The sequence below is a fragment of the Vespa crabro genome, chromosome 1 (genome assembly GCF_910589235.1).
Source record: "Vespa crabro chromosome 1, iyVesCrab1.2, whole genome shotgun sequence".
Classification (NCBI taxonomy): domain Eukaryota; kingdom Metazoa; phylum Arthropoda; class Insecta; order Hymenoptera; family Vespidae; genus Vespa; species Vespa crabro.
Genome location: NC_060955.1, coordinates 19,491,491 through 19,516,942, shown reverse-complemented (window position 1 = coordinate 19,516,942; position 25,452 = coordinate 19,491,491). Strand labels below are relative to the sequence as shown.

Genomic DNA, 25,452 nt, shown 5'->3' with positions numbered 1-25,452 from the left:
GTGGATATTAGGGCGCACCATGTCCCCTATACCGTAGTCACGACGAAATAGAAACGTCGATTGAGAGCATTCGTCGAAATCATACATCGTTCAAAGATAACTATCTCTCTTATCGTTAGAATTTCACATTAGTTCGATCTATATTAATATCTATCATACTAATAAAATGATTATCATGATAATTATTATTACAAAATGGATCATAAAAATTATATCGATCATTGTTTTTCATCATAAAACTATTCAAACGTAACTAATCTATTATATATCGATATTAGTTTATCCTATCATGAACTCGTTGTCATCGTACAACCGCAATTTCTTTTCGACTTTGTCAATGCGGTGAAACGTAATAAACCGCGAAACAACTTCTCCGTACGGTTTGGACAAAGCGAAAACAAAGGGTTCGTTCGTAGAGAGGAAATCTAATTTCCATTGGTACCTACGGTTCGCATAACTTTCCAAAAGTTGTTGTACCATTGTAACATAAGTGGAAGGGTTGATCGTCGACATATCTAATTTTATGAATACCGCGACATTACGATATATAACGTAATAAATGGAACAATTTATGTTAAGGAGAAACGTCGAGAAAATTTGGAGAAAATGCTTATCACATTTTTATAATTCTACGAGGAAATTTGTGTATCTATAATACATACATATGCATGCATGCATGCATTCGTGCGCGTGCACGCATGCGCACGCACGCATATGTGTATGTGTATGTATGTGCGTGTGCATGCACTAATAAAAGTTGTTTCTTGCAAAGCAGAAAGTTTATTTTTATGAGTAGCAGAGCTCGAAGCATCCCTCGAGAAAATTCAGAGGAAAAACAATTCGTGACTTACGTTTCTCTTTCTTTTGAATGAAGGTTTCTTTTCTTATTCTTTTTTTCTTTCTTTTCTTTTTTTTTTTTTTTTTTTTTATTTTATTTTATTTTCTTATCTTGACAGAAAACACACGCGAGAGAGAGAGAGAGAGAGAGATAAGAGGCGAAGAATTGGCATTTATCGGTTAAATCTAAGAAAGCTCGTTAGACAGAAGGAGCCATAGGGCTTGCCACACGGCCCTTCGTGATTTTAGTATCTCAAACGGTTCACCTAGCCCTATCATCGTTCCGTATTATCGTCCCGTATCCTTCGACGATATCCTCTGGCATACTTCGATCGATTGTCGTAGTATCTCGCAGGGATTAGGTCAGGGACCAGAGAGAAACAGGTTAGAACCTCGGCAAATCGAATGGGAGAGGTACGGCCATCCGAGTGATGAAATGATTGGCTGCTTGATGAAACATGATAGAGTTGCCAGGCTGCCCTATGGATTATTCTCACACGACCACACCATCACGCGACTCGCGATCTCTCTTGCAAGCTTCCGCCTTAATTCTTTCTCCCCATCTTCTTCCTCTTCTTTTATTTTCTCTCATATTTTCTCATCAAAAATATTTCACACGGAAAACACCGTGGTCGTCTATTTTATTTATTAAATCGTTAAATATATTTCTATATTATTCGTGGATTAATATTGATACAATTTTCGAATGAATTTATTTCATTAACAATATATTTGCCATTATTATTGTCTAAGATTTTTTTTTCATTGAATAAACATTGTCTTTTTTAATAATCAGGATAGATCATCGTTTTAATCGAAGATCATTTAAAAGAGGAAAACAATCGAGACAAAGATATCTACGATGTATGTACGTTCGATAATTATTATTATGAAATGCCATTTGCAGATGTACAATCTGTATTATATTTTTTAATAAGAATTATACGATCTATTTTTAACTCCGTTAATTTTTTTTTTTATCGTTATTTGAAAATCGATTTGTCGGCTTACAACTGATTTCATTACAGAAGTCCATTTCCTTTTGTTTTTAAAACGACTTATAAAATAGTCGTTTATAACCGAGCGTTTACCTTCGAAAATCCTCTTAGTAAGAAACGAAGATCGAAGGTGGAAAGGAAGCAACAAATTGCTTCTCGTCGAGAACTCGTTAGCCCTCCCATCTCCCGCGACTTTTCACGACGAGCAGCCGGTCTCGAGAGAAATGACACTCTTATCTGAGTAATGGACCACCATAAACAATCCGACGAATCGGCGCACGATAGGAGCAACTACTTCGGATAACTCGAGCTATCGCTCTTCGGCTTGTCGACGGCATTGCAATGCGAGATAAAGACCGTAAAATATTTTTGGGCGAGCTTAACTCGGAATCGTACCGTTTTCATTCGATATCTTAAATCTTTTCTAGATCGATCTACGAGCAATGAAATTAATCATTTTTATTTCACCATTTTGTTTCAGCAATTATTAAATGCTTACTCTATATAAATTTCTTTCTTTTTCGTACATTTAACGAGAAACAAAGTTTCGAGTCTTTTAAAATGAATTGGGAAGAGAAGATAGCAACCATTTGAACGTCAACAGCTGCGACACAGGCTGTGGTTCGGGCCACGATGCTGAGGGCACGGCTAGTCGGTTTCCTCCTCTATTTGCTCCTCTCGCATTCCATGCTGAATAGTTTGGTCTCGCCGTGGATATACACCGACTACGCCCAGAAAGAAGAGAAGAAGAAGAAGAGAAAGAGAGAGAGGGAGAGAGAGAGAGAGAGAGAGAGAGAAAGATTAAGAATATCTTCTCTCTGACTTTTCCTACTCCGACGAAACTCCTGTTTGCTTTTTACTTACAAGTGGATCTCGAAGTGTTTCGGAGCACCACTGCGAACGGAAGAGAAAGAGATAGAGAGAGAAAAAGAAAGAAAGAAAATGAGAGAATAAAAAAGAGAGAGAGAGAGAGAGAGAGAGAGAGAGAGAGAGGAAGAAAATGAGAGAATAAAAAAGAGAGAGAGAGAGAGACGAAAAAATCCAGCAACGACCTCTGAACTCCACTCGACGGAGAAAGACTTCTAACGAGGGCTTAACTACGAAAGAAAGAAGATCGAGAGTCTAAGGATCGTAAAATTCTTCGAGATAAGAGGGGACTAGTTCTTAGACGATAGTACTAGCTACACGATAGAAATAGATGCAGGAGTTTGCGACGTCCTCGGGATAGATAGAAGTACGATAAGAACGCGGGCCAGCTAAAGGATAGAATACTTAATATAATAGATGACAAGACTTTCGACCTAGTCAATCGATAACGCACGAAGAAAAGAGTTTCCTTTCGTGTTTCAAGAAAACGATAGCTCGTGTATATAATTTATCTTTAGGAATGGATCGGAATAATAATCAACAATGACGTTTGGTCCTTGTAAAATATTCTTTTATTAATACCTGTCGCAGCATATTTTTACTATACACGTAAATCTATGGTACATTTGTATCTCGGAAATACTCGCTTTAAATAGATACGGCCAATCTTTCGTCTTTTTCTCACACGCGCGAACGAACGTTCGCGCCACGTTATAAAATGTCTATTTCGATGATAGAGACGTAAGGAAGAAGAAATTAAAGAAAAAAGAAAAGAAAAGAAAAAAAAAGAAAGAAGGAAAAAAAGAAAAAAGAGAGAAGAATTAAAAAAAAAAAAAAAAGGAAAAAAGGAATAAAAACAAAAAAAAAAGTAAAATATAACCGAAAAGATGAAACACCGACAAAAAAAAAATTCCAATCATACGCGACCAAGCGTGACGATCGTGAATGATAGAAACAAGTTTTACGATGGAAAGAACATATATGAAATCCAATTACACTATTTCTCGATATGTTTTTTCCTCGCTTTTCTTTTCTTTTTTTGTTCTCTGTTTTTTTTTTATTTTTTTTTTATTTTTTTTTTTATTTTTGTTTTTTTTTTTACAACGCGCAACTAATATAACTTCTCGCTTTGTGAACGCTCCCTTTTTATACCGATCGATTTATGTTCGGTATTAATGGACAAAAATTGAGCGTAGGAGACGAGAAGACGGGAAATATGTTACGGGGAACATAGTCTTCGCTCTCAGACACGATACATACACATAATATTTATATCACAGATAATCGGCGATAAGGTTGGTTACGCCTTAGCCGTATTACTCGATTCTTGATCGGGCTTTGTAGGCAGTGGTCTGTTGGCCATTTTTGCGGCCGGCGTCGAGGTTTGAGGTTCCGGCAATTCGGAATAGAGATGAGCGGTTGCATCGGACGGTTCAGCGTACTCGCACAACAAGGAATTCGGCCTCTTGTTATTATTATTGATCTTCGTTGCACCGAGAATACTCTCGCCGAGTGCTTTCAAGAAACTCATCGGCCTCCCTTGATTTCTAACGGATTCCAACTTTGGACTTTCTGGAACGTCGAGTTCTCTCTGTTCTCTATTCGCGGAGCAACCATTAACGAGATGATCGTTGACGACGTCCGGTGGTAAAGGTTGAGGTGCTCTCCCTGCTAAACTCGTTAAAACCGGTTGAGAGAGACGACTTGTACTTGGAACTGTCTCGTCACCAGGTAACTCGGCGTAGAGATGATTCTGATCGCTTGTCCTTTGGTCACGAGGTTCCGTGTACTCCGTTATGGGTGGTCTCGTTTTTAAACCAGCTGGTAAGAGTTTCTCGAGGGATGGTACTCTTGTACCGACACTGATCGAAGGCTTTGCCGGTCCCCGATGTTTCTTTGTTTTTGGACGGATCACGTCGTAAGCGTTCTCCTCTCCGGGAGCACCACCAGTTTGTCTGTCGTTGTTATTGTTGCAACTCTCCTCCACCTTGATCAGATCATAAAGGTGTTCGATCATATCTCTAGCTTGACTATAGTTATCGGGATCGTTTAATCTATCTCTGAGATCCCTCAGGTACTCCTCCGTTAGTTCCTCCGGCAATGTTTGCGTAGCCTTATCCTCAGTGTACTGATAAAGTCCAACAGTTTCGTCCTCTTCCTCCTCGACGACGTCCGGTTGAGTTTCCACCTCTAGTATTCTTGTCTCTGGTTGGAGACCAGCGTACTCGTGAACGCTAAGTCTCGATATTGATCTTGCCGATGTGGCAGCGGTCATGCCACTGTTGGGCGAAAACCAACTGGTGAAATTCATCAAAGGACCCGATGTTAACTTTGGACAGACACCACGTCTTCGCATGTATAAAATTCCCGAGGTTAATATAACAACGAGAACGGTAAAAACTGCGACGACGCAAATCACAACGATGATCCTTTTCTCGCGTTCGAGCTGTTCCGGATCGCTCATTTCTACATCAAAATAACCTTTGTGTCTTGGATACACGTGAGGTCCAACGCTAGGTGGACTCACGCTCGGTTCGGGCTTAGATAATGGCTTTTCACAATACACGTGGCCATCCCCCTTCTCGCAAATCAATCTCGTGAAATTTCTCATATCCAAATAACCTTCGGGCAAATTGAAACATTTTTCGAGAAATTTATCTACCATGCAATAGCTCGAGTCCATCATCCACGATATCGAACTATTTTTTCCGGTTATTTCGCGCACCCAATCCTCTAATTTGCAATTGCACTTTTCTTTGAAATAATTATTCCCAACACGTGCTGTATTCACTTGCTGTGAAATCGCGATGAACTTCAATGAATTCGGCTGTGCTTGTTGAATGTGATTTCCTGTAAATGAGAATTCAAATTTCGGCGCCGATTTTGTCGGCTTTGCATCCATTTCTGCGATGATCGCATCCGACTCGAGATCGACGAAGAGATTGTGCTCGATCGCTATGTGATTCCATTGATGTAAAACAATCGATCGATTGTGAAGACTTTGGAACTCGTTATTGCTGAATGTCACAGTTGCCGCTGATATCTCGATGGCACCGGATCTCACATTGGATAATCTAATAAATTAAATGCGTAAGAAATTTTTATCAATTAAATTAAATCGATATATATCCATTTATCAATGTTTTTTACCTGGAATACTGAATCGTAACGTTATTATGTCCAGCCCGAAAAGCACCGCTCTCGATATATTTCAGTCTAACGTCAACGAATTCGAGACTTTCGATAAGAATCTTATCACTGAACGCTCCAGATTCTATTTCCGATATCGAGGCGTTACTGATGATCACATTGAAAATCGACATTGCGCAAAAGGCCTCCTTCCGTATGACCTTCGTCCAGATATCGTCCATTCGTACTTCTGCAACCGATGATGGGAAAACGGCAGTGGGCAATTCTGTGATTCTTACGCTTTGGAACATAATCTAAAAAGAAGGAAACATAATTCTATATATATATAAACATATATATTTATATACATATATTTTTTTTTTATTATATATTTATATCTTATAATTTAAGAAACAAAAAATGCAATTAGAAAAAATTCAACCTTGGTCGCTTGTCCATGCCGGCCATATTGAGAAGATTCGAATTTAAAAGCATTGCTAGAGAGCTCTAACGTCGGCACCTCCTTCACTGTTATCCACAATAACCAGAAAAAGGCGTTCGGCTTTATCGCGACGTGTTTACATCTAGATATCGAAACACTCAAAGTACCACGCGAATTCCTAAAGGCGTGACTCTCGATTATTACGCTGTTGCACTCGGAGACCTCGAGGTGTGTGTTCGGTGCTCTCAAATTTTCAAAGGCCTGCCTCTTCGCTATAACGCTGTAGATACCGGATACGTGGACCCTTTTCAGCGGTGCACCGCCAGCGAATGCACCGCTTTGGATTCTCAATTCTCTGCAATGAGAAACCTCGACTTCCATCGCCTCCGATGGAATCGTTCCTTCTAAAAGTTCCACGACCTATAAACAAAAAAAAAAAACATCCAAGATTTTTATTTATCGTTCTCGATGCATGATAATGATGATGATGTTTTATTCAATAAAATTTTTATAAGAAAAAAGAAAAGAATGAAAGGGAAAGAAAATATATACATTTTTATTTGACAACACTTTTTTTACTTGTCGCATGACGTCATACGACCTGGTACGTGAAATATTTTCATAATATATGAAAAAATAGTCACGTAAAAAGAAAAGAAAAGAGATAATAGTAATAAAGTATGTAGTATCTTGGTTAAAATAACAAATTCAATATTCTTTCGAATACAAAGTATAGAATTCTTACTTTTATAGTCGTTCGCAAATCTATTTTTAGTTCGCCTTTTATGCATCATCAACGACGACGAGTCTTACGATCATGGTAAATAATGATCGTAGAAAATGTTCCATCTCATGGCAAGAGATATATGAAGTGCGAGAAAGGGGGTAGTTTATTTATTCGTAGTACCGTTATCGGACTATATTGTGCCAATATATCGTAAATAATGTGTAAAAGGTTATACGTAACCGATGTAGAGAAAGTATCGACGAGTTATGCATTCTGGATAAAATACGAAGATTGGAAAATATGGATGCGGAAAGTCGAGTATTCTATATTATGTACATTTATGTTTTTCTATGTCCGAAAGAAAAACAAAAAATATCTATCGAATTTGAGAAGATTATGTTTTGAAGAGAGAGAGAGAGAGATAGAGAGAGAGAGAGAGAGGGAAAAAAAAAGAAATTGATTCTCGCGTGAATAAGATCGAAGAAAATGGGGTGAACGTGATCATTCTCATAATTTTTCTAACGTAACTCCGATAAAACATGATACATCGATAATCGCCAAAAGGTGAAACTTCAGCATAATCTTAGATACTTTATGCATCGCAAAGTAAGAAGAAAGAGTAATTTATTACCTCTTACAGAGCGTGCTCCTTCATTTCCACGAAATCGTGAACCACAAATCTCGCTTCAATGAATCGATATCAAGCACGAACGAAGCAATTTGTTGATTTTACAACGTTGGCACGTTTCAGTGAGACTACAATGAATCGAGCTTAATATAATCAATGGAAAATAGAGCTATAAAATATGCATAAACATTCATGTATATTTGTTTATGTTCGATAATAACCCGATGAAAAATAATGTTTCATTTAAAAGAAAGTTTTATTTACGAATAAACGTTCCGTTGGATCTATAGAAAATCCTTTTTAATATTAATAGTACGTATAATGCAAATAATGTAAACATTTATTAGCAAAATATTGGAATTCGTCTAGCGTATTCATTTCGAGGAATAGACTACTCGTTTGTATTCCTCCAAACGAGATACACGTCAGCCATCAAGCTACCATAATATATACAAACGAAGGTTATATTTTTTGTTTGCCATTATATCTTTATTATTATAATTTGGTATCATATTATAATTTTTTATTTAATTTTTATAATTACGTGTTATATTTCCTTCCACAGAATATATAGATAAACCGCAAGGAAGATAATAATAGATAGAATCGTTGTAGTTACACGAGGCAACTCAAGACGTTCAGAGTTTCAAGGTTACTCTTTGAATTCATGCATACAACTCGCATACTTCTCGATACGATAGACCGTCTGTTATTGGCCCACCGTTTAGTTAGCTTTAGAAGTACATCCGCCGACATCAACTTCCGGACTACGCCATATTTCTATTAAGTTTCTTCGAACGTTAAATCAATCTACACTCATGCGGTTTTATTCGAATTAAACATCGTAATAATATCATATATAAAATGAATTAATCTTTTAATATATTTACGAGATATTGGAATATATGTTTATTTTCACGCTTCGTTTATTTCCCTTTTTAAAAAGTTACGAACAAGTTCTGACAAAGACTAGATGGATTTTTATCGAAAAGAATGAAAATGAAAAAGAAAATAAGAAGTAGAAGAAGAAATTTGAGACGCTTTTCGACGATTTTTTCTTTCTTTCGATGCATCCGTCTATCTTCGTTCTCTACGTAAACACGAAGGGTGGAGTCGTTCGCATCCCTCTTGAAGAGAAATGTTCTTTCCTTTCTCCCTCCCCCCAATGGAAAAATTTTAAATGCGTTGGAACGACTCCCAAGAAGTCGAATCTTGAAATTTACATGAGAAAACGCATTTCTTTCTGGCTAGGAAATGGACTTTCCGCCGACACAATGCGATGAAATGCATCGTCCGATGATACCGGCGATAACTCTAAAGAAAACTACTATTCTTCTTTATTCCTCGAATGGTTTTCTCGATTAGGTATACAGGGAAGAAAGTCCGAAAGAGCGCATAGATATCCTTCGAAAAATAAAAAATAAAAAAATAGAAAAAGGGACGCACTCATATTTTACAAAGGGTTCCTTTGGCAACGAAGAGCTATTGTGAAAGAGCCATTACAGGATCGCCCTTACTTTAAGATAGGCACGTATCCATTACGAACTAAATTCATTATCTCGAGATATTTCCGTCTCTCGGATATCACAACATCCATTTAGCCGTACGTGTTAAACGAGAGACTGAATGTACGGTATTAAAGCGCTCTCGGCAACGACAACTTGATTCATTGTAATGCATTCCAAGAGGTACGTACGAGTAGAAAATATATATATATATATATATTCTTTACTCGTTTAATTGCACGAAAACGATTGTAAAAGATCTATTAAAAAATTTATTACAATTTCGTATCAATTTAAACGATCTTTTTACAAATAAGTATCTACGTAAAGTAACATAATTTTTAAGAGGCAATGACCAACTTCGAGAACGTTTAATGAGTAGGATCGAGCGTAATACTAGAAGAAGAAAAAAGTGTAAACCTACGTTCAGCAGTCATCGTTTCGCAAACTAGCGCTCGTTTAGTCGAAGAACGAAAATACAACTCTTCAAAGAAGCGGAAAATCATTTAAGGAGTTCGTTACCAGAAGGATGATTCACATACGCACTTGTAACGTCGTGAAAAAAAAAAAGAGAAAAACAACCGTACCTGTGGTGTTTCTTTTTTTTTTTTTCGCCTATCTCGAATATCCCAAGTCGGTGTATTTAGTTGTATGTAATACGAAGCTAGAAAAGGAAGGTACGCGAGCACAAGCACGAGCATGAACACGAGTGTAAGCAGGCTGCTCCTATATCCGTTTTCTTCTCGTTTATCGGCTTGCCGCCGGTCGAGCGTAATTTGCGACTCGATTTCAAGCAAGAAGTTCGCCTTGAACCTATCCACCTGTCAGTTCGCCCGCTCGTTTGCCTGCTTGCCTGCTTGTTGCCTGCCTGTTTCTTCGTTCGCACGCTCGCTCGCTTGCTCGCTTGCTCGTCCGTTCGTTCGTTCGTTCGCTCGTTCGCTTGCTTGCTCATTCGTCTGGAAGAGAATCGTATTCCTGAAAGTGCATCATCTTCCATAAACGAAGCGATATTATCTTGTCAGCCTATCGAATCGAGTAACGAACGAGATTACGATGTTGATCGAGATATTGCGAATTCTCGTCGAGAAATATATTCAAGAACGATATAGAGAACATTCTGGTTATAAAGTGACGCTTCGAGTAACCGCATAATGTTATGTAAACGCTTAGAGTACTTTTTCAAGGTTCTTCGTCTTAGTTTCGTCCTCGAACATTTTTTTTTTTCAACACCATCGAGAATTTACAATGATTTTCAATTTTGATGAAAAAGAAAAGACAAAAGTAAGACCCCTGAACCGAGAGTAGACGATAAATGTTCTCTCTCTCTCTCTCTCTTTCTTTCTCTTTTTCATATTTTATTTTTTATCTAGAAATGATGTCGAATTTAAATATTTAACGATGAAATACCGGAAGTAATTTTGCGATTTCAATTTCGTTATCGAAAAGATCATTTCGTAGTAATTACCGTCAACTGTAATCGAATTATTTGAAACATCATATCATAATTTTTCCCTCTGAAAAAAAAGAAAAAATGAATTAAGATATTCTTCATGAGGACGATCGTATTACGAGGAGGATATTTTGATTCGAGGATTACATTAAAATAAGCTGTATAAAGGTGAACGATCCTTTACATCTATTATAGAATGTAAAGGAACGAACTGCGTGCCCACGATTTATCAGGGACAGGGTGCGGCACCTTGTTAAGTTTCTGACTGACCGCTCCCGGGTAAATGTTCTATCGAAAAACGAATTTACCTTATAACTTAACCGAAACGTAAATGTTTAACAAGTTAAAACGTCGATCTCACATATCATCTTATATAACATTTTTTTCTTTTTTTTTTTAAAGAATTTTATCAAACGAGTTAGCAAAGTTTACCATTCAATACATGAATTCTCTAAGATCTTTCCTACGGTAGTACTCTCAATTCGAACAGAACGTTTGTCGAGAAGTTGAAAGTCGAAAGTAGAGCACCGTGGCAAAGAAAAAGTGAAAAGTTGCAAACTGCTTTTTTTTTTCGCAGAATGAAGAGAAAGGGTGAATAAGGAAGTAAGGAAAAAGATAAAAATCTCTTTAAAGAGCTTAACATCGAAGTAGTTCGTTTGTGAGAAGCTCAGAAGGATCTTGTCACACTCTTTCTTCCTCCAAAGTAAAATGTTTTCCTTGCGTGCATCGGTGACGTCATTCTCTTTCTCTTTGTTTCTCTCTCTCTCTCTCTCTCTCTCTCTCTCTCTATCTTTCTGTTTCTCAGTGCATCGCTCGAGAGAACAGCTGTTGTGTCGTCCAACTTTCTTCTTCTTCTTCTTCTTCTTCTTTCTCCTCCTCCTCCTTCTTCTTCCACTTCTTCTTCTTCTTGTTCTTCTTCTTCTTCTTCTTCTTCTTCTTCTCATGAAAATAAAGAGAGACGAAAAGCACGTGTATGAGGTATAGAAATAAGAGAGAAGAAAACCCGTTTCCTAGGAGATTCTCCTTGTTGGAGGTTTTCACCGATGAATGACTAAGACTCCGCTCTTAAAATTCATACGATTTCGTGGCTCGCACTTTCGTGACTCAAGGGGACAGGGATAACGTGCCTTGGCTATTTCTGCCCGTCGGGCACAAAGAGGAAGAGAAGAAGCCAACTTTCCCCTTACCCTTCGAGTTATGAACGACGAAGTAAAGCATGTTCGGGGCACTCGCTTACTACTGCGCTTCCTCACCTCTTCTCCTTCTCCTTCTTATTCCTACTCCTACTCTTTCTCCTCATCATCACCCCAACTGAATCTTGCAGCGAGCAACGGCGTTGGTCGTGGTGGTGGCAGCAGTTGCAGATTAATTTTGTAGTACCGAGAAGATGGTGGTTTTGGCGAGAAGCCACTGCCGTCCTCATTCTCCACGAGAAACGCCGCTGGAACTCGCCCCTACGATCGAAAGCAGATCCTGGGAACGCCTTCTCTCTCTCTCTCTCTCTCTCTCTCTCTCTCTCTCTCTCTCTCTTCGTTCAAAGTCTCGATCCGATCAAGGTCAATCGATCTATCCTAATGGAAAACGGCGTTATAGTCCTTTCTTCGATGGAAGTACTTTAGAGGATAATGTATTCGATGTATGCTACCTCTTTGGCCCTACGCCTCTACCGAATTATTGAGCGACTTTAGAAACTCGATACTGCTTAATGAAGTATAAAATGTATCCGGGTTAAAATTCGTTTTTGGCTCAGACATTGCTCGAGTAAGCGATCTCTTTTGTTTCACTATTGTCGAAGTACGTTCGTTTCGAAAGATTTTTACGAAGTATTTCTTTCTTTCTTTCTTTCTTTTTTTTTTTTTTTTTTGTTTTTTCTTTTTATTTGTCATAAAGAAATATAATTATGTGAGAACGTAATGAGCGCAGTAATTACTCGACGAATATATTTCCACTCTTTCTCTTTTAATGTTACCTGTAGAAAATTTCAACGGAGAGGGTGAAGACGATTTTCGAATTTACATACAGAAAGATATACGGAACACGTTAAATGTGGAAGTCGTCTAGCGATCCGAGACTACGTAGGAAAAATAAACGAAAATGAAAAGACATAGAAAATGTCTTTTCGGGGAGCAATTTCGTCGACGTAAGGTCAGAAAGAAGAACGGTTTTTCTCGGTCTCGTTTTATATTCGATTTTGTAGAACGCTCGAGCGCACGGCGAATAGAAAAGGTTATGAGAGATGAAGACAGCTCGTTTAAAAAGAATGAACGAGACTTGTTTTTTGCGAAGAATGAAATTCCCCGAAGAGTTCTCAATGATTGTCGCTGAGTAAATTTCGAAGTAACTTCGACCTCTTTAAATTATACGAAAATAAATACTAGATCTAGGAGAGATAAATAATTAAACAGCTTCGTTGTAGCGAATCTCTCTCTCTCTTTCTTAAATATATATATATATATATAGTATATATATATATATATATATATATATATATATATATATATATAGTATATATATATATACTATACGTAGTTCGACTTTAAGACGGCGAGTCACGAACCATCGAAGGCTCGCCGTCTGAATCAAAATTGGCAAAGGATCGTCGATCCTATCTTCAAGATCGTGAATCGCACTCGATAAACTAAGCCCTAATGACGAGCGTTTAAAGCACGATAAAGTATGCGGTTCACGGTGCCCTTCGCATTCTCCAAATTGAAGACGTCGTTGAGAATATTCTATTTGCTTTAAGCTATTCGATTTTCATTCTAGTCTCGGTACGTTACGATGGTTCTAATACGTGTCGATGAAATCAAGTAGTAGATAGAAAACTTTGACGGATGATGGTAACGACTTTAACAAGAAAAGTAAAAAATTTTTCATACTTATTTTATTTAATTCAATTTATAATAATATTATATATCACTTGACGATAATACACTCTCGAAATAGTTGATTCAGTATCTTTCAAATAAGAGGAGAATTCCGGAAGCAACTCTTGCCAGTCTCAGACTAAGAAATTCTCTGACGGCGATAAATTAAGGATGCCTGGAAACAGACAGTCGTCGCGTTCACGTAAAAATAGTTCTTAGCTTCTAAGTTCGAAATAACAGAAGAGAGAAAGAGAAACAGAAAGAGAGAGAGAGAGAGAGAGAGAAAGAGAGAGAGAGAGAGAGAGAGAGTAATAAAAAGCATTAAAGCAAGAACTTTACAATTAATTAAAGTTATCCTTGATCTCATTGAAAGATATTAAAATATTCGAAAGTATTGCAAATATTCGTGAAATATAGATATGTATGATCGGCATAATAAAGAAACATAATGAAGGAACCGAACACTTTCAAGGACTTCTACTCTTAGAGAAAGGTAGTACCGTGCTCATTCACGCGAGAATGCGTGCATATGCAACTTAAAGTATAAGAGTGGAAATAGGGACGGGTTAAAGAGACAAAAGCGAAATAGGAAACACGTGTGCACGAGGGCGTATTCGCCAAACCATCAAAGCTAACAAAACCACAGAAATTCGTGGCAAACACAAGTTCCTAGTTAGAGTTTCCTAGTAAATTTTATGCTCGGAAAGTCACTGAGAAGTCATTGTTAGATTCGAAAAGTTGAAACGCTAGTCTTCACGATCTTTGATCTCTTGTCAACGTAACATTCGAATATACAACAAAGTTTCGAACGAGATAAATGCAATTCGTATTTATAGTGCTAAATGTTTAATCTTTTTCTTTCTTCTTTTTTTTTCTTTCTTTTTTTTTCTTTTTTTTTTTTTTTTTTTGTAAACATCAAACGGTTCTAGATCTAGTCGTTAGAACGAGATAATAAATGGAAGACAATTGTTGAAGATGTTATGTCCTATTATATCTTGTTAACGACTCTCTATATACGATCGATCTACGAGTGATATCGATCGATTCGATAGGATCGATATATTTTACATAAACGATCGTAGAAGTAGAGTCTCGTAAACGCGAATATTAACTCGTTGTACATACGTCGCTCGGTTATCATAGAACGCTTTGGAATTTTCCCATAGCAAAATTCCTCTGTGCTTTTTATTCTAATATCATTTTTTAATCGATTCTCTTTATTTCGTAATTGTAACTGATAATATTTTAATATAAATGTAGAAATGTTGGATCGTCTTACATCAGGTTTGAATTCTGTCTTTCTTTCTTTGAAAGTTCGTAACTTTATTCGATCGAAACAGAGCGGAAATCTTGTCGGACAAGCAGCTCTCATGTGTCTCGTCGTGAGAGTAGCCGATATCTATACCTACGAAAGGAAAGATTCTTAAACCCGATATGGCAAGTAACACCATGGGAGTTCAATGTCCGATCGATAGATCGTCGAACGCAAACCCGAGTATTCTACTTTTTCTTCGTTTTTTCTTTTTCCTCTCTTTTTTTTTTTCTTTCCTATTCAGTTCATACCAATCACAAAATAACAGGATACAAAGAATTCTTATAGAGACAGAATTGTTAGAAAAAATATAAAAGAATTTTTATCGACAAAGTCGATAAAAAATTATTATTAATTTTAAAGAACTTTCGAACGAGATCTTTCTACGACATGAGTATGCTTTATGGTTAATTTCTGAATTTCTGGATGGCGTTATCGCCGGGCGCCACTAATATTTGGCCATGTATGAGTAGTATAAAGCGAAGAGAAGATATGGAGAGCGAGAGAGGGAGAGAGAGAGAGAGGAAGAAAAAGAGATAAAGGGAGAGAGAGGAGGCCGCACATATACAAAGCGACGTATGCGTCTCGGTGGCGCGGGAATTTTGTGGAGCTGGTAGCGTTATGGCGGTTGCCACGGGAATGCCGGAAGTTAATTCGCGGAATGGTGGTGCACGCGCTGACACTCCTTCTAGCCGCGAGATGAAATTACTTCTGCCTCGCATATGGGCGAACTGCGGCTTACGAGAGACCGAGATAGAGATAGAAAGATAGAGAGAGAGAGAGAGAGAGAGAGAGAGAGGAAAAGAGAGAGAGACTAGTCGTGCCTTTGCCAACGTGCAAGCGCCATTATGCAGCGCCATTATGCAGCGCCGTGTGCGGGGGTCGAGACCAGGGGTCGCGTCGACGGATAATTCGGTTAATTGTCGACCCAGTAGCCACATGTATAATCCAAGCGAGTCCAAGTTTCTCCAAGAGAATCCAACGATCCTAGTTGTGATAGTTTACCAAGATCTTTCTTCTATTTTAAATTTCCTTTTTCGTCCTAGTATATACGGTTTATGTATTGAAAGAGTATCCTAGCTTTTCCGATGAATCAACTTGGTTTAATTTAGGGTTCCCACTCTAGCTACGTGACGATATAAGTACGACCGAACTATTTATGCCTAAACAACGTGTTGAAATCATGTTTACGTTCTATCTTAGAACGTAGATAGGTATATGTATGTATATATAATATAAGTGCAAAGACTAAAAGCAATGCTACTGTAATTCATGATAGATGTACAGTGGTAAGGGAATGATAGAAAGTTACTCCAAGTTTCTGCAGGAAGATTGAGTAATTACTTCTTGCTGTCGAGATTACATTTTACTCGAACAAACCGATCGATCGTCCTGGTAAAGATTAATGAAATGTCAGTGACTCGTGTTTTTAATAGTATCATCAGTGATTGGACGTCTTTCTAATGATGATCATTTTAATTCCAATTTTTAGCAATTATTTTGATAAGTTCATAGTCGACGAACAGTAGGTATATATATATATATATATATATATATATATATATATTTTTTATGATCGATCGATTATATTACCAGAACATAAAGAAATGAGGGTTCCTTGAAAGTTTATAATATTTTACGCATCCGGTCGACGATTTTCTTTCATTTTTTAAAACCCCTTTCAAATATGTATCTTTCAGAGGATATACTCGTATTTCGGCCTTCTTTTTTTTTCTTTTCTCACGAATTTATTCGTTTTAAGAAGATCCAAAACGAAACGATTATTTTTCTTACATACTCCCACGAGAGGCCACGTCACGTGACCGGAAACATAGAAATTTGAAAAATATTTTTCGGGTCGATGCTCAAAGGGAGAACCTGACGACTGTGTCGGGTCAGCCAGCCTTGACTGACCTCAAGAAGCGAGGGATCTAAGCAAGGTCGATACATCGTCTCTTTTCTCATCTTCGAGAACCAAAAGAAATGCGCTCGCGTTCTCGAGAAACGGACAATGAGCCCACTATTATGCCCAGTAAGTTGAAAGATATAAAAGTAGTAGATAAGGGCTGTGAAAAAAATTTCGTTATGATAATGCGTAATGACACTTATCTAACGACAAAGCATACCCGTATTCCTCGGAATTATCGTTTCTAATTAATCGGTTTGTACTTACAAGAAAGGTCTAAGATGACGTGAGAAAAAATATGAAAGTTTTGTGAACTTTCATCGGAATCATTTTTAATATACCCATTGAATCGATAAGAGTATAAAGTTGAAATACGGTTAAAAAAAGAAAAAAAAAGAAAAAAAAAGAAAAAAAAAAAAACAAGAAAAAGAAGGATCAGTTCGTTTTCATGAACTTTTTTTCAAAGTACAATTATTTTATTGCGACGCTTCCATTTGTAACAATACTGAATCATACGAAAATCGTAATGCTTGTTGAATTCGTATGCGTTCTATCACAGAGTTAAAGCAAATACGCTGTCGACATATCGGATGATTAATGCTCGTAACGCTTGCTATTCTCGGAAGCCCGTAAACATTATATAGTTATGAAATCACCTTCGTTTCGAGGCAAATGATCGCTTTCTTTATGAATCGGTTTTCATTTTCAAGAAATGATCTGTTTCCTAGAGTAATACTGCACGCGATGTTACGTGCGCATAAGAGAAGAAAAAAGAAAAACAAAGAAAAAGAAAAAAAAAAGAAGATAAGAAAAAGTGTATCAACAGAAGAAAGGACAAGTTTTTATGCGAGTTAAATGTGCGTTGACATTACGATAAATTACGAATTAGATATATATTATTTATCTGTTGACGAGAGAAAAAAAAAAAAGAAAAGAAAAGAAGGAAAAAGGAAAAGTACAAAATCTCACGAATGCGTTTACATCGAGATAAAATATGTACGTATTTTTTCTTTCTTTCTTTGACTAGCTTGATACAACGTATGTATAAGCATATAGAATAGTAAAAGTTAATATCGGATAAAAGGATGCAAGTGACATTCGGATTATTTATTTGCGAGCGTGCTCGTGGTATAAAGAAAATTGCGCATTGACGAACGATCATCGTTCATAGGTGAGGAGCTCGGGCTTCCGGCGCGATTAGTCTTTCCATGCACACTCGAAAGATTACAAAAGGGAAAAAGAAAAAGATGGAAAGATGCACTCGATAAACTGTGAGTGTATTTAAGTATGAGAGAGAGAGAGAGAGAGAGAGAGAGAGAGAGAGAGAGAGAGAGAGAGAAGTGGTCGGATGATTCGACACGTCGTTAAGTCAGTAAGCGTAAGTTGGCTATCTCGACATAATATATGTACCTATACCTGATTCGTTCACATGAACAAAGAGGACTCGTGGACACGCACGAGCACACGAACGAGACGCATCCGCATAGATAGACTCGGTGTGGTTCTCGCGCGCGTGTGGCCAATCGCGATAACTCGAGTGTGCTCGCGGGGTGTTAGAGAGAGTTATCGTTGGGAATGAACGAAGCAGGATGTCGGCTATATCTACGCCCCCGAGCGAATTCTCCAGACAAAGCGAGCAAACCGCAATCGGCCTAGATGAGAGTGTGCGCGTATTGTGCAGCCGCTGCCCGTCCTAAAATAATTTATCTCCCCGTTGGGATACACTGTGTAGCCGAGAGTGATAATGGCATGTACCTCTCTCTCTCTCTCTCTCTCTCTCTTTCTCTGTTTGTCTCTCTCTCTCTCTCTCTCTCTCTCTCTCTCTCTCTCTCTATCTATCTATCTATCTATCTATCTATCTATCTAACCCTCTTAGTCCTCCTCTCTCTTTCTCACTCTCGTGTAATCTCGATCGAACGATCTCCGTTTATTGGATTATCGAAGTTATCGAACACGATATAGAACAAGAGTAATGTAGGTAGATAAAAGATTTCCATGATACGCGTTCTCAATTCGAGGAGGATCTCGTGGCGCGAAGAGGGCATTAGAAGATCGTAAAATCTATAGGATATAGGTATTTACAGAAAGGAAAAACCGAACCAATATCTCTGATATCCCTTGCCTCTTTTTCTAACCATCTATCCGATCTATTTATCTCTCTCTCTCTCTCTCTCTCTCTCTCTCTCTCTCTCTCTCTCTCTCTATCTATCTATCTATCTATCTATCTATCTATCTATCTATCTATCTATCTATCTATCTGTCTATCTATCTATTTATCTATCTATCTATTTATCTATCTATCTGTATTTGCTCGTGCGTGTATCCAAGCTTGAAAACGATTTTAAAATTCGTGAAAGATAAAAAGCACCTATGAAAGCCATTCATCTCCGACGTATATGCAACGAGTATAGGCGTTATTATCGAATTGATCTAATAGAATGTACCATTGAATGTTTTTCGTAACGCAATATGTTGTTGTTTTTTTTTTTTACCGAATCTATCTTTCGTCAATAAAATAAAAAAAAAAAAAAGAAAAAAGAAGAAAGAAAAAAAAACGATGAGAGCTCAATAAACGAAAACTACCGATATTAATCCTTCTCTCACGCGTGCATATGTGAGTTTTAACGTAAACGTAAATGTATTATTCATTCACTGATAGCAATGGCCCGGTTATTTGTATATACGGCGTGAAAATAATTTGTTCTTCGAACTTCGAACGGATGGACGTAACTGTCTGTCGGACACTTTAACCACTCGACTGGACTCACCGTATGCTTGACCGCTCTTACCGATTTTGCCGGACAACAAATCCATATTTTATTTCCTACAAACGGTATATATATACATATATATATATATATATATATATATATATATATATATTTATATATATATATATGTATTATATATATTTATATATGTATGGATGCATTTGAAAATTTCGCTATTATAAGATGCAAGTGATCACGTTAGATAGATCGATGATAGATGGATGAAATAAAAATACGAAAGGTCCGTAATTCGAAGAACGAACACATTTTTCTGTTGTCGTATCACGCTGCGAGTTCTTTTAGAACCCGCATGATTACACAGAATATACCGTCATAGCGGTAACACCCAGAGATTCATTCGTTCCTTCGTCGCCGAAGGAGAGCGTAATTCGTTGAAAGGGCCTATTGTGAATAAATTGAGTCGAAAGATCGGAGCGGACATGGACAAGATGGATGTACGAACGAGCTCGACGAACGTGTGTATGAGCGTGAACGACGTCGATGGTCGAGTATTTTGTGCGCTCGAAATTCCCACCACAAAACCCATCCTCGATGTGTATACTTTCCCCTTTCCCTTTCGCAGACCCCATAGAAGAGAGACCGTCAATTTATTAATCCAGCTAGAACACCAAAGCGACGTCATCGGCAAAGGAAGGATCGTGCGTTTGAGGTGTGGTCGTTCTTTCTCTCTCTCTCTCTTTTTTTTTTCTTTTTTATGTGCATAGAAATAGTATTGTTTCGAAAAAAGAAAAACAGAGAAAAAAGGAAAAGAAAAATAATATTTCTGCGGTGGATCGTATCGTATGAAATTTATTGTTCGTATCTCTGATATAGTACCATTTTTATGTATATAAATATATATATATATATGCGACTAACCATCGATTTTGTATCGAAAGCCAATATTCCGATCGATAACGTGTACTCGGTTAGATATGGAATTATTCTGTAACGCTCAAATAAGCAACGAGAGTGGAATTCGAGCGTGGTATTGAATATGTATAAACATCAAACGTTTGTTATTTCAATTACTTTTCTATGTTCGATGATCATTATTGAGAAGTCGATTCGTAGATTCATAAAATGTTAACGTCGATTCGTGGATTCATAAAATGTTAACGTCACTTTGTGGATTCATAAAATGTTAACGTCGATTCTTACATTCATAAAAGGTTAACGTCGATCTAATGATACTACGTTATCATTGTTATCGACATTTCCAAGATATATTTAATAATTTCTAATCATTTCTAATTATTAATTGTCCTTCCTTCCTCTTGCATAATTTCAGGTCGACGACCGTGAGTAACGGTAATACGAAACGATGGAATTAAATTGTGGTTGCCAAGCGCGTTTGCCTTCTAGTCGATCGTAAAATCTTACTCGTGGTAGCCTGGAGAACGTATGGACGTATTTTCCTTAGAGATTAGAAGACTTGAAATAGCGGAAGAAGGAGAAGAGGTAGAATAAAATGAACCTATTTCTAGGCTTGTAGATACAATTGAAAAGAAAGACATATTGTTAACTTGTTTTTGAATGATACGTCGTTATTTTCTCTCTCTCTCTCTCTCTCTCTCTCTCTCTCTCTCTCTCTTTTTCTCTTTCTCTCTTTCTCTCTATCTCTTTCTATAGTTACTTTAAACGCGTGTGACGAACCCTTCAAGCGGAAGTTACACGCACAGGAAGTTGCCTAGGTTCGACCGAATGCATAAGAACGATTTAGAGGGTCCCATCTCAACAATCTATCGAGTCTCCAACGAGTTAAATAATTAATATTCAAATATATTCCCTTAAATCCTCTCTTTTCAAATGATTTCTTGTAAAATATTTCGAAGCACGAGTTCTTCTTTCTAGAGAAATGATATATGATAAACAAAGGAGTATGAGAGAGAGAGAGAAAGAAAGACGACAGTGACAAGGCTGTAAATGGAATTAATAGCGTTGGGACGATAAGTGACGTAGTCGCTGAATCTGATTCGATTAAGAAGTATATTTTTCGTCGACGAATAAACGGAGTCAATGGACTGGCCGTGTTTCAAAGGTGACGCTTTGCGCTAGAAACTGACGAAAATTATGATGAGAAAGAAATGAAAAATGTGACCTTTCAAAAAGGGAACTTTTCAAAGAGAATGTCTTCCGTTTAGAGTGACAGAGATAAAAATATATCTATGGTACATATAGAAAGAGAAAAATAGAAAGAGAGAGAGAGAGAGAGAGAGAGAGAGAGAAGAAAAGAGACAGAGACAGGCAGGCAGAAAACTATTGTCAAGGCCGTGCTTATGGTCCCTCACGAGTTAGCCAGGTTGTTTCCGCCCACGCGAAAAGCGGATGGAGTTTTTGACGGAAGGAAAACAGGATTTCATGATCCGCAGGAAACTTACGAATTGTGGACATGATATACACTTTACCGACTGTTAATTAATCAGAGTGATTTATCGAATAGGAACTTCCGACTGAGCATTGTAATCGCTCAAACGAGAAAATAATTTCTCATAGACGTGAATCCAACATGATTTCCCGTTCGTCCGAGATGAACGCCGCTTAAATTCTTGGCTCGCTTGCGCTTGCGCTTGTGCGCTCTCTTTCGCTCGCTCGTACACGCGCTCGAACGAACGAACAAACACATTAGGTATCTACTCACTGGTATCGCCTGTGTATGCAGGTCAGAGAGATGGTTAGAGAGATAGAAGATAGACCAGTCCAGTTTGCAGTCAAGAAGCGTGGCGTATACATACGTACATACATACGTACATACATATATACATACATACATACATAAATTCATTCATACATATGCATATAAATACCTACATGGATACATACATACGTATGTACATATATATGTGTGTATATATACATGTGTATAGACATGTGAACCCCGTGAGCCTGTGACCTCGGAAAACGAGTCTCCTTTTTAACTTCGCGCGTCACGCGTCGTTTTAATTAACGCTCGTAATCTACCTTCCTCCCTTACGACAAAAGTATTATGTAGTTACGGCCGTAAATACGTTCAGAATCGACACGAAAGAAGATAAAGAAAAAGAAAAATTCAAGTCGGAAATAAAAATTCACGATATTTCCCAGGTCCCCTTTCTATTCAAGCGCTTTATCCTTTTTGTTATGGTACATACGTAGATCTGTATGTATTTACACGTACGCCAAGTATAAATTCGCTCCCTTGTTTAGACAGTAATACCGATGTATGTACGTTTATCGTGGATTATGGGGAACTGCGTTAAAACTTGTGTGTATTTCTGAGCGCACGTTTCCCGCCATATTCGTTGGGCCAATGATTTATATGCTAATTCCCTTTAAAACACGATCCCAAGTCCGATCCCGTAAACTTTCACCGTCGGGTATTAGCGATTTCTCTCTCTTTCTATTTCTCTCTCTCTCACTCTCTCTCTCTCTCTCTTTCCCTCTCTCTCTATGTCTGTTTCTAGAGAAGAGTGAATATGAGAGGAAGGAACAAAAGATGCTCAATGCAAAGATATCCATTCTCGAATAGAATCAACTCGAATTGAGCTTTATATTTGGATCCTTCCGTTATTATCATTTCCCTTTACAAATATATACAAGCTCCCTCAGGATGGTACTAGTTGAAAATATTTACCGAAGGACATTCCTCGCTTCCAAGAAAGGAGACGAAGATATTCAAATGACGAAAGTTAAGTGCATCGCGCGATGCATACGCAAGTTCTTCGTAAGTCAAAGTAGGCGTCACGAAACTTGCAAAGCCGTCGACAATACTACGAATCCTTCCATGTTTATTCGTAGTTAAAACTAGCAAGAAAGATTAACACTTACTATTTTCGTTTCCCTTTGCATACGATTCAGATGGAGAAAAAAATTATTTCTTTAGCGCGTTCGCGTTAGGGACGCGTTAAAAATAGTTCGTGGAACGTGAGGCATCGCTTTGTGTCGATTTAACGAAGACCCTCTACTTTTTATCGCGTCTATCTTTTTTGTTTTTTTTTTGTTTTTGTTTTTTTTTTTTCATTTAGAAAACAACGATGAAGCTTAATTCTCGTTACAAAATTTATCATTGCTGTCATGTTAATAATTGGATAATCGGTTCAGTGGTTATTCAATGGAAGAAAAAACATTCGAAGAGGAATATTAGAAATATTATTTGGAATATGAATGTACATATTTGTGGTTAGTCAGGATTATCGAGCAAACACGTTATCAAATTTTCACCTGATCGTTAGTGAACACGCATTTGACGTTAATCCAACGGTGTGCCTTGACGGTGCAATTGCAGCCGTCCATGGCGCATATCCCTGGCGCACTTTCAGCTAAACACAAGGCAACGTAGCACAGTAGAACCACCATAGATATTATTGCACCGTGATCACACTTTGACCCACCGTCCAGGGCACCGAACACACTCCTCTTTACACTCATCTTTTTTTCTTTCTCCCTATCTTCCCACAACGACGACGTTCCTCTATCTTCTTTTCTTTTTGCTACCTCCTCAAAGAACAACAACGAGAAGGATCGAGGATACTCGTCAGTTCATTGAACGTGCTCGCCGATCGTCCTTGATCGGACGCGCTCGGAGTTCCGTCGATCCTATCATAGCTCTTAGAAATTATGAAGGGCAACGGATGGATATTGTAGAACTGATCGACGATATTCGATCGATCGCATTTGGATCGATTGATTCGATCGATCAATTCGAGCGAGTACCAAGTATCCCCATTGATCAATAATTTCCTTTCGGTCTAATGATCCTTTTACCTCAAGGATAATACTCTCTAACACCAATATGATGAAATAGAAGAAGCACAAGATCCGTGGCGAATTTGAACGGGCGCTTTAGTAGGCACGCACGCGGCCGGTTCGTTGGCGAAGAGGCAGGCTAACTAAAGGCCAGCTGACGCGATCATGACGGAGGTTGCTTTGAAACTGTGGTCGGTGGCATGCACGATCGGTGTCTCCTCCCCACCTAGAAACTGTGCCTTGCCTGCTGCTCTTCTCTTCATATCTCTGTCTTCGTCTGTGTCATTGCCTTTACTCTCTATATCTTTCTCTTTCTTTCTTTCTTTCTCCCTCTTTCTTTCTTTCTCTCTCTCTCTCTCTCTCTCTCTCTCTTTTTCTCTCTTTTTCTCTCTTTTTCTCGTCGTGCCACTCTTTCCCTGGCTTTAGAGAGAGCCTTTTAAAAGATAAAAGACCGACGCGATGGTTGCGAAGGAGAGAGGAGTTGCCCGACACCGGTTTCGTGTCACGACTTCTGTCGAAAGTCGTTCGTGGATGGGAACGCAAGGGTACAGGTATTCGAACAGGTCCTAAGGGAACCAAAGTGTACCGATGTTCTATCGAGATCAACCTTGACCGAGTTTACCAAACTTAATCGATCGTATTTGCTATCTCTGTACTCCATGTCATGGAAAGTATTCATGACATGTGTATTTACGTAATGCATGTACATATATATGTATATAGGTACATGCATGCGACATGCATTGCCTAAAAAGGTTTTCCAAATAAAATGAAATTACGATCTTGTTACATTCTTCGACCTTTTTTTTTTGCATCGAAAGATAACATCGGTTTAATGGCATATAAATAACAGATAAGAACGACACGTATAACTGACTCAACCTACCTTCAACCTAAATTCTTCGAACCAAATATCTTCGTGAATTTTCATAATGGACGGCATTTCTCTAAAACGTTTTACCTTCATACATCTCCGCTTTATGAGCAGAAACCTGACCATTTAATTTCCCATGAGAAATTGCGTGTGTCCGTACTTCAGGTTTCCTATTCTCTTTCCTCTCAGTCTAACTACTCCATGTCTGCGACACACATGTGCAACTTCTATTCATTCATAACGTGCTTCTCAAACTGGGAAGCACCTGATGCTAGTCGAAGTGGCCATTTTCGAAATGGTCACGTGCTGACCATACGTCAGCCAGCTGGAGAAGAGAGAGAGAGAGAGAGAGAGAGAGAGGAAAATACGACGACCTTAAAGCCGCACAGTCAATTTCGAACGATCGATCGTCGA

General features: G+C 38.0%; 2 protein-coding genes across 10 annotated transcripts in view; one reads left to right on the top strand and one right to left on the bottom strand.

Annotated features, from left to right (window-relative positions):
- Positions 1–25,452, top strand: part of LOC124426647 (E3 ubiquitin-protein ligase MYCBP2) — a 171,503-nt gene that overhangs the window by 133,472 nt on the left and 12,579 nt on the right. The window lies entirely within an intron of this gene.
- LOC124426718 lies at positions 3,257–24,367 on the bottom strand. The gene is made up of 4 exons (XM_046968783.1): positions 23,640–24,367; positions 6,274–6,693; positions 5,853–6,145; positions 3,257–5,776 (listed from the first exon to the last, which is right to left on the bottom strand). The coding sequence occupies exons 1-4, from the start codon at positions 23,844–23,846 to the stop codon at positions 4,003–4,005; spliced, it is 2,694 nt and encodes an 897-aa protein (XP_046824739.1). The 5' UTR covers positions 23,847–24,367; the 3' UTR covers positions 3,257–4,002.

Bases quoted from the DNA above. Each gene is read 5' to 3' on its own strand.
- LOC124426718 (XM_046968783.1), bottom strand. From the start codon at position 23,846: ATGAGTGTAAAGAGGAGTGTGTTCGGTGCCCTGGACGGTGGGTCAAAG. The intron at 6,694-23,639 runs GTGAAAATTTGA...TTTTGTTTATAG, and splicing joins GCGTGTTCACTAACGATCAG to GTCGTGGAACTTTTAGAAGG. The intron at 6,146-6,273 runs GTTGAATTTTTT...CCTTCTTTTTAG, and splicing joins GGCATGGACAAGCGACCAAG to ATTATGTTCCAAAGCGTAAG.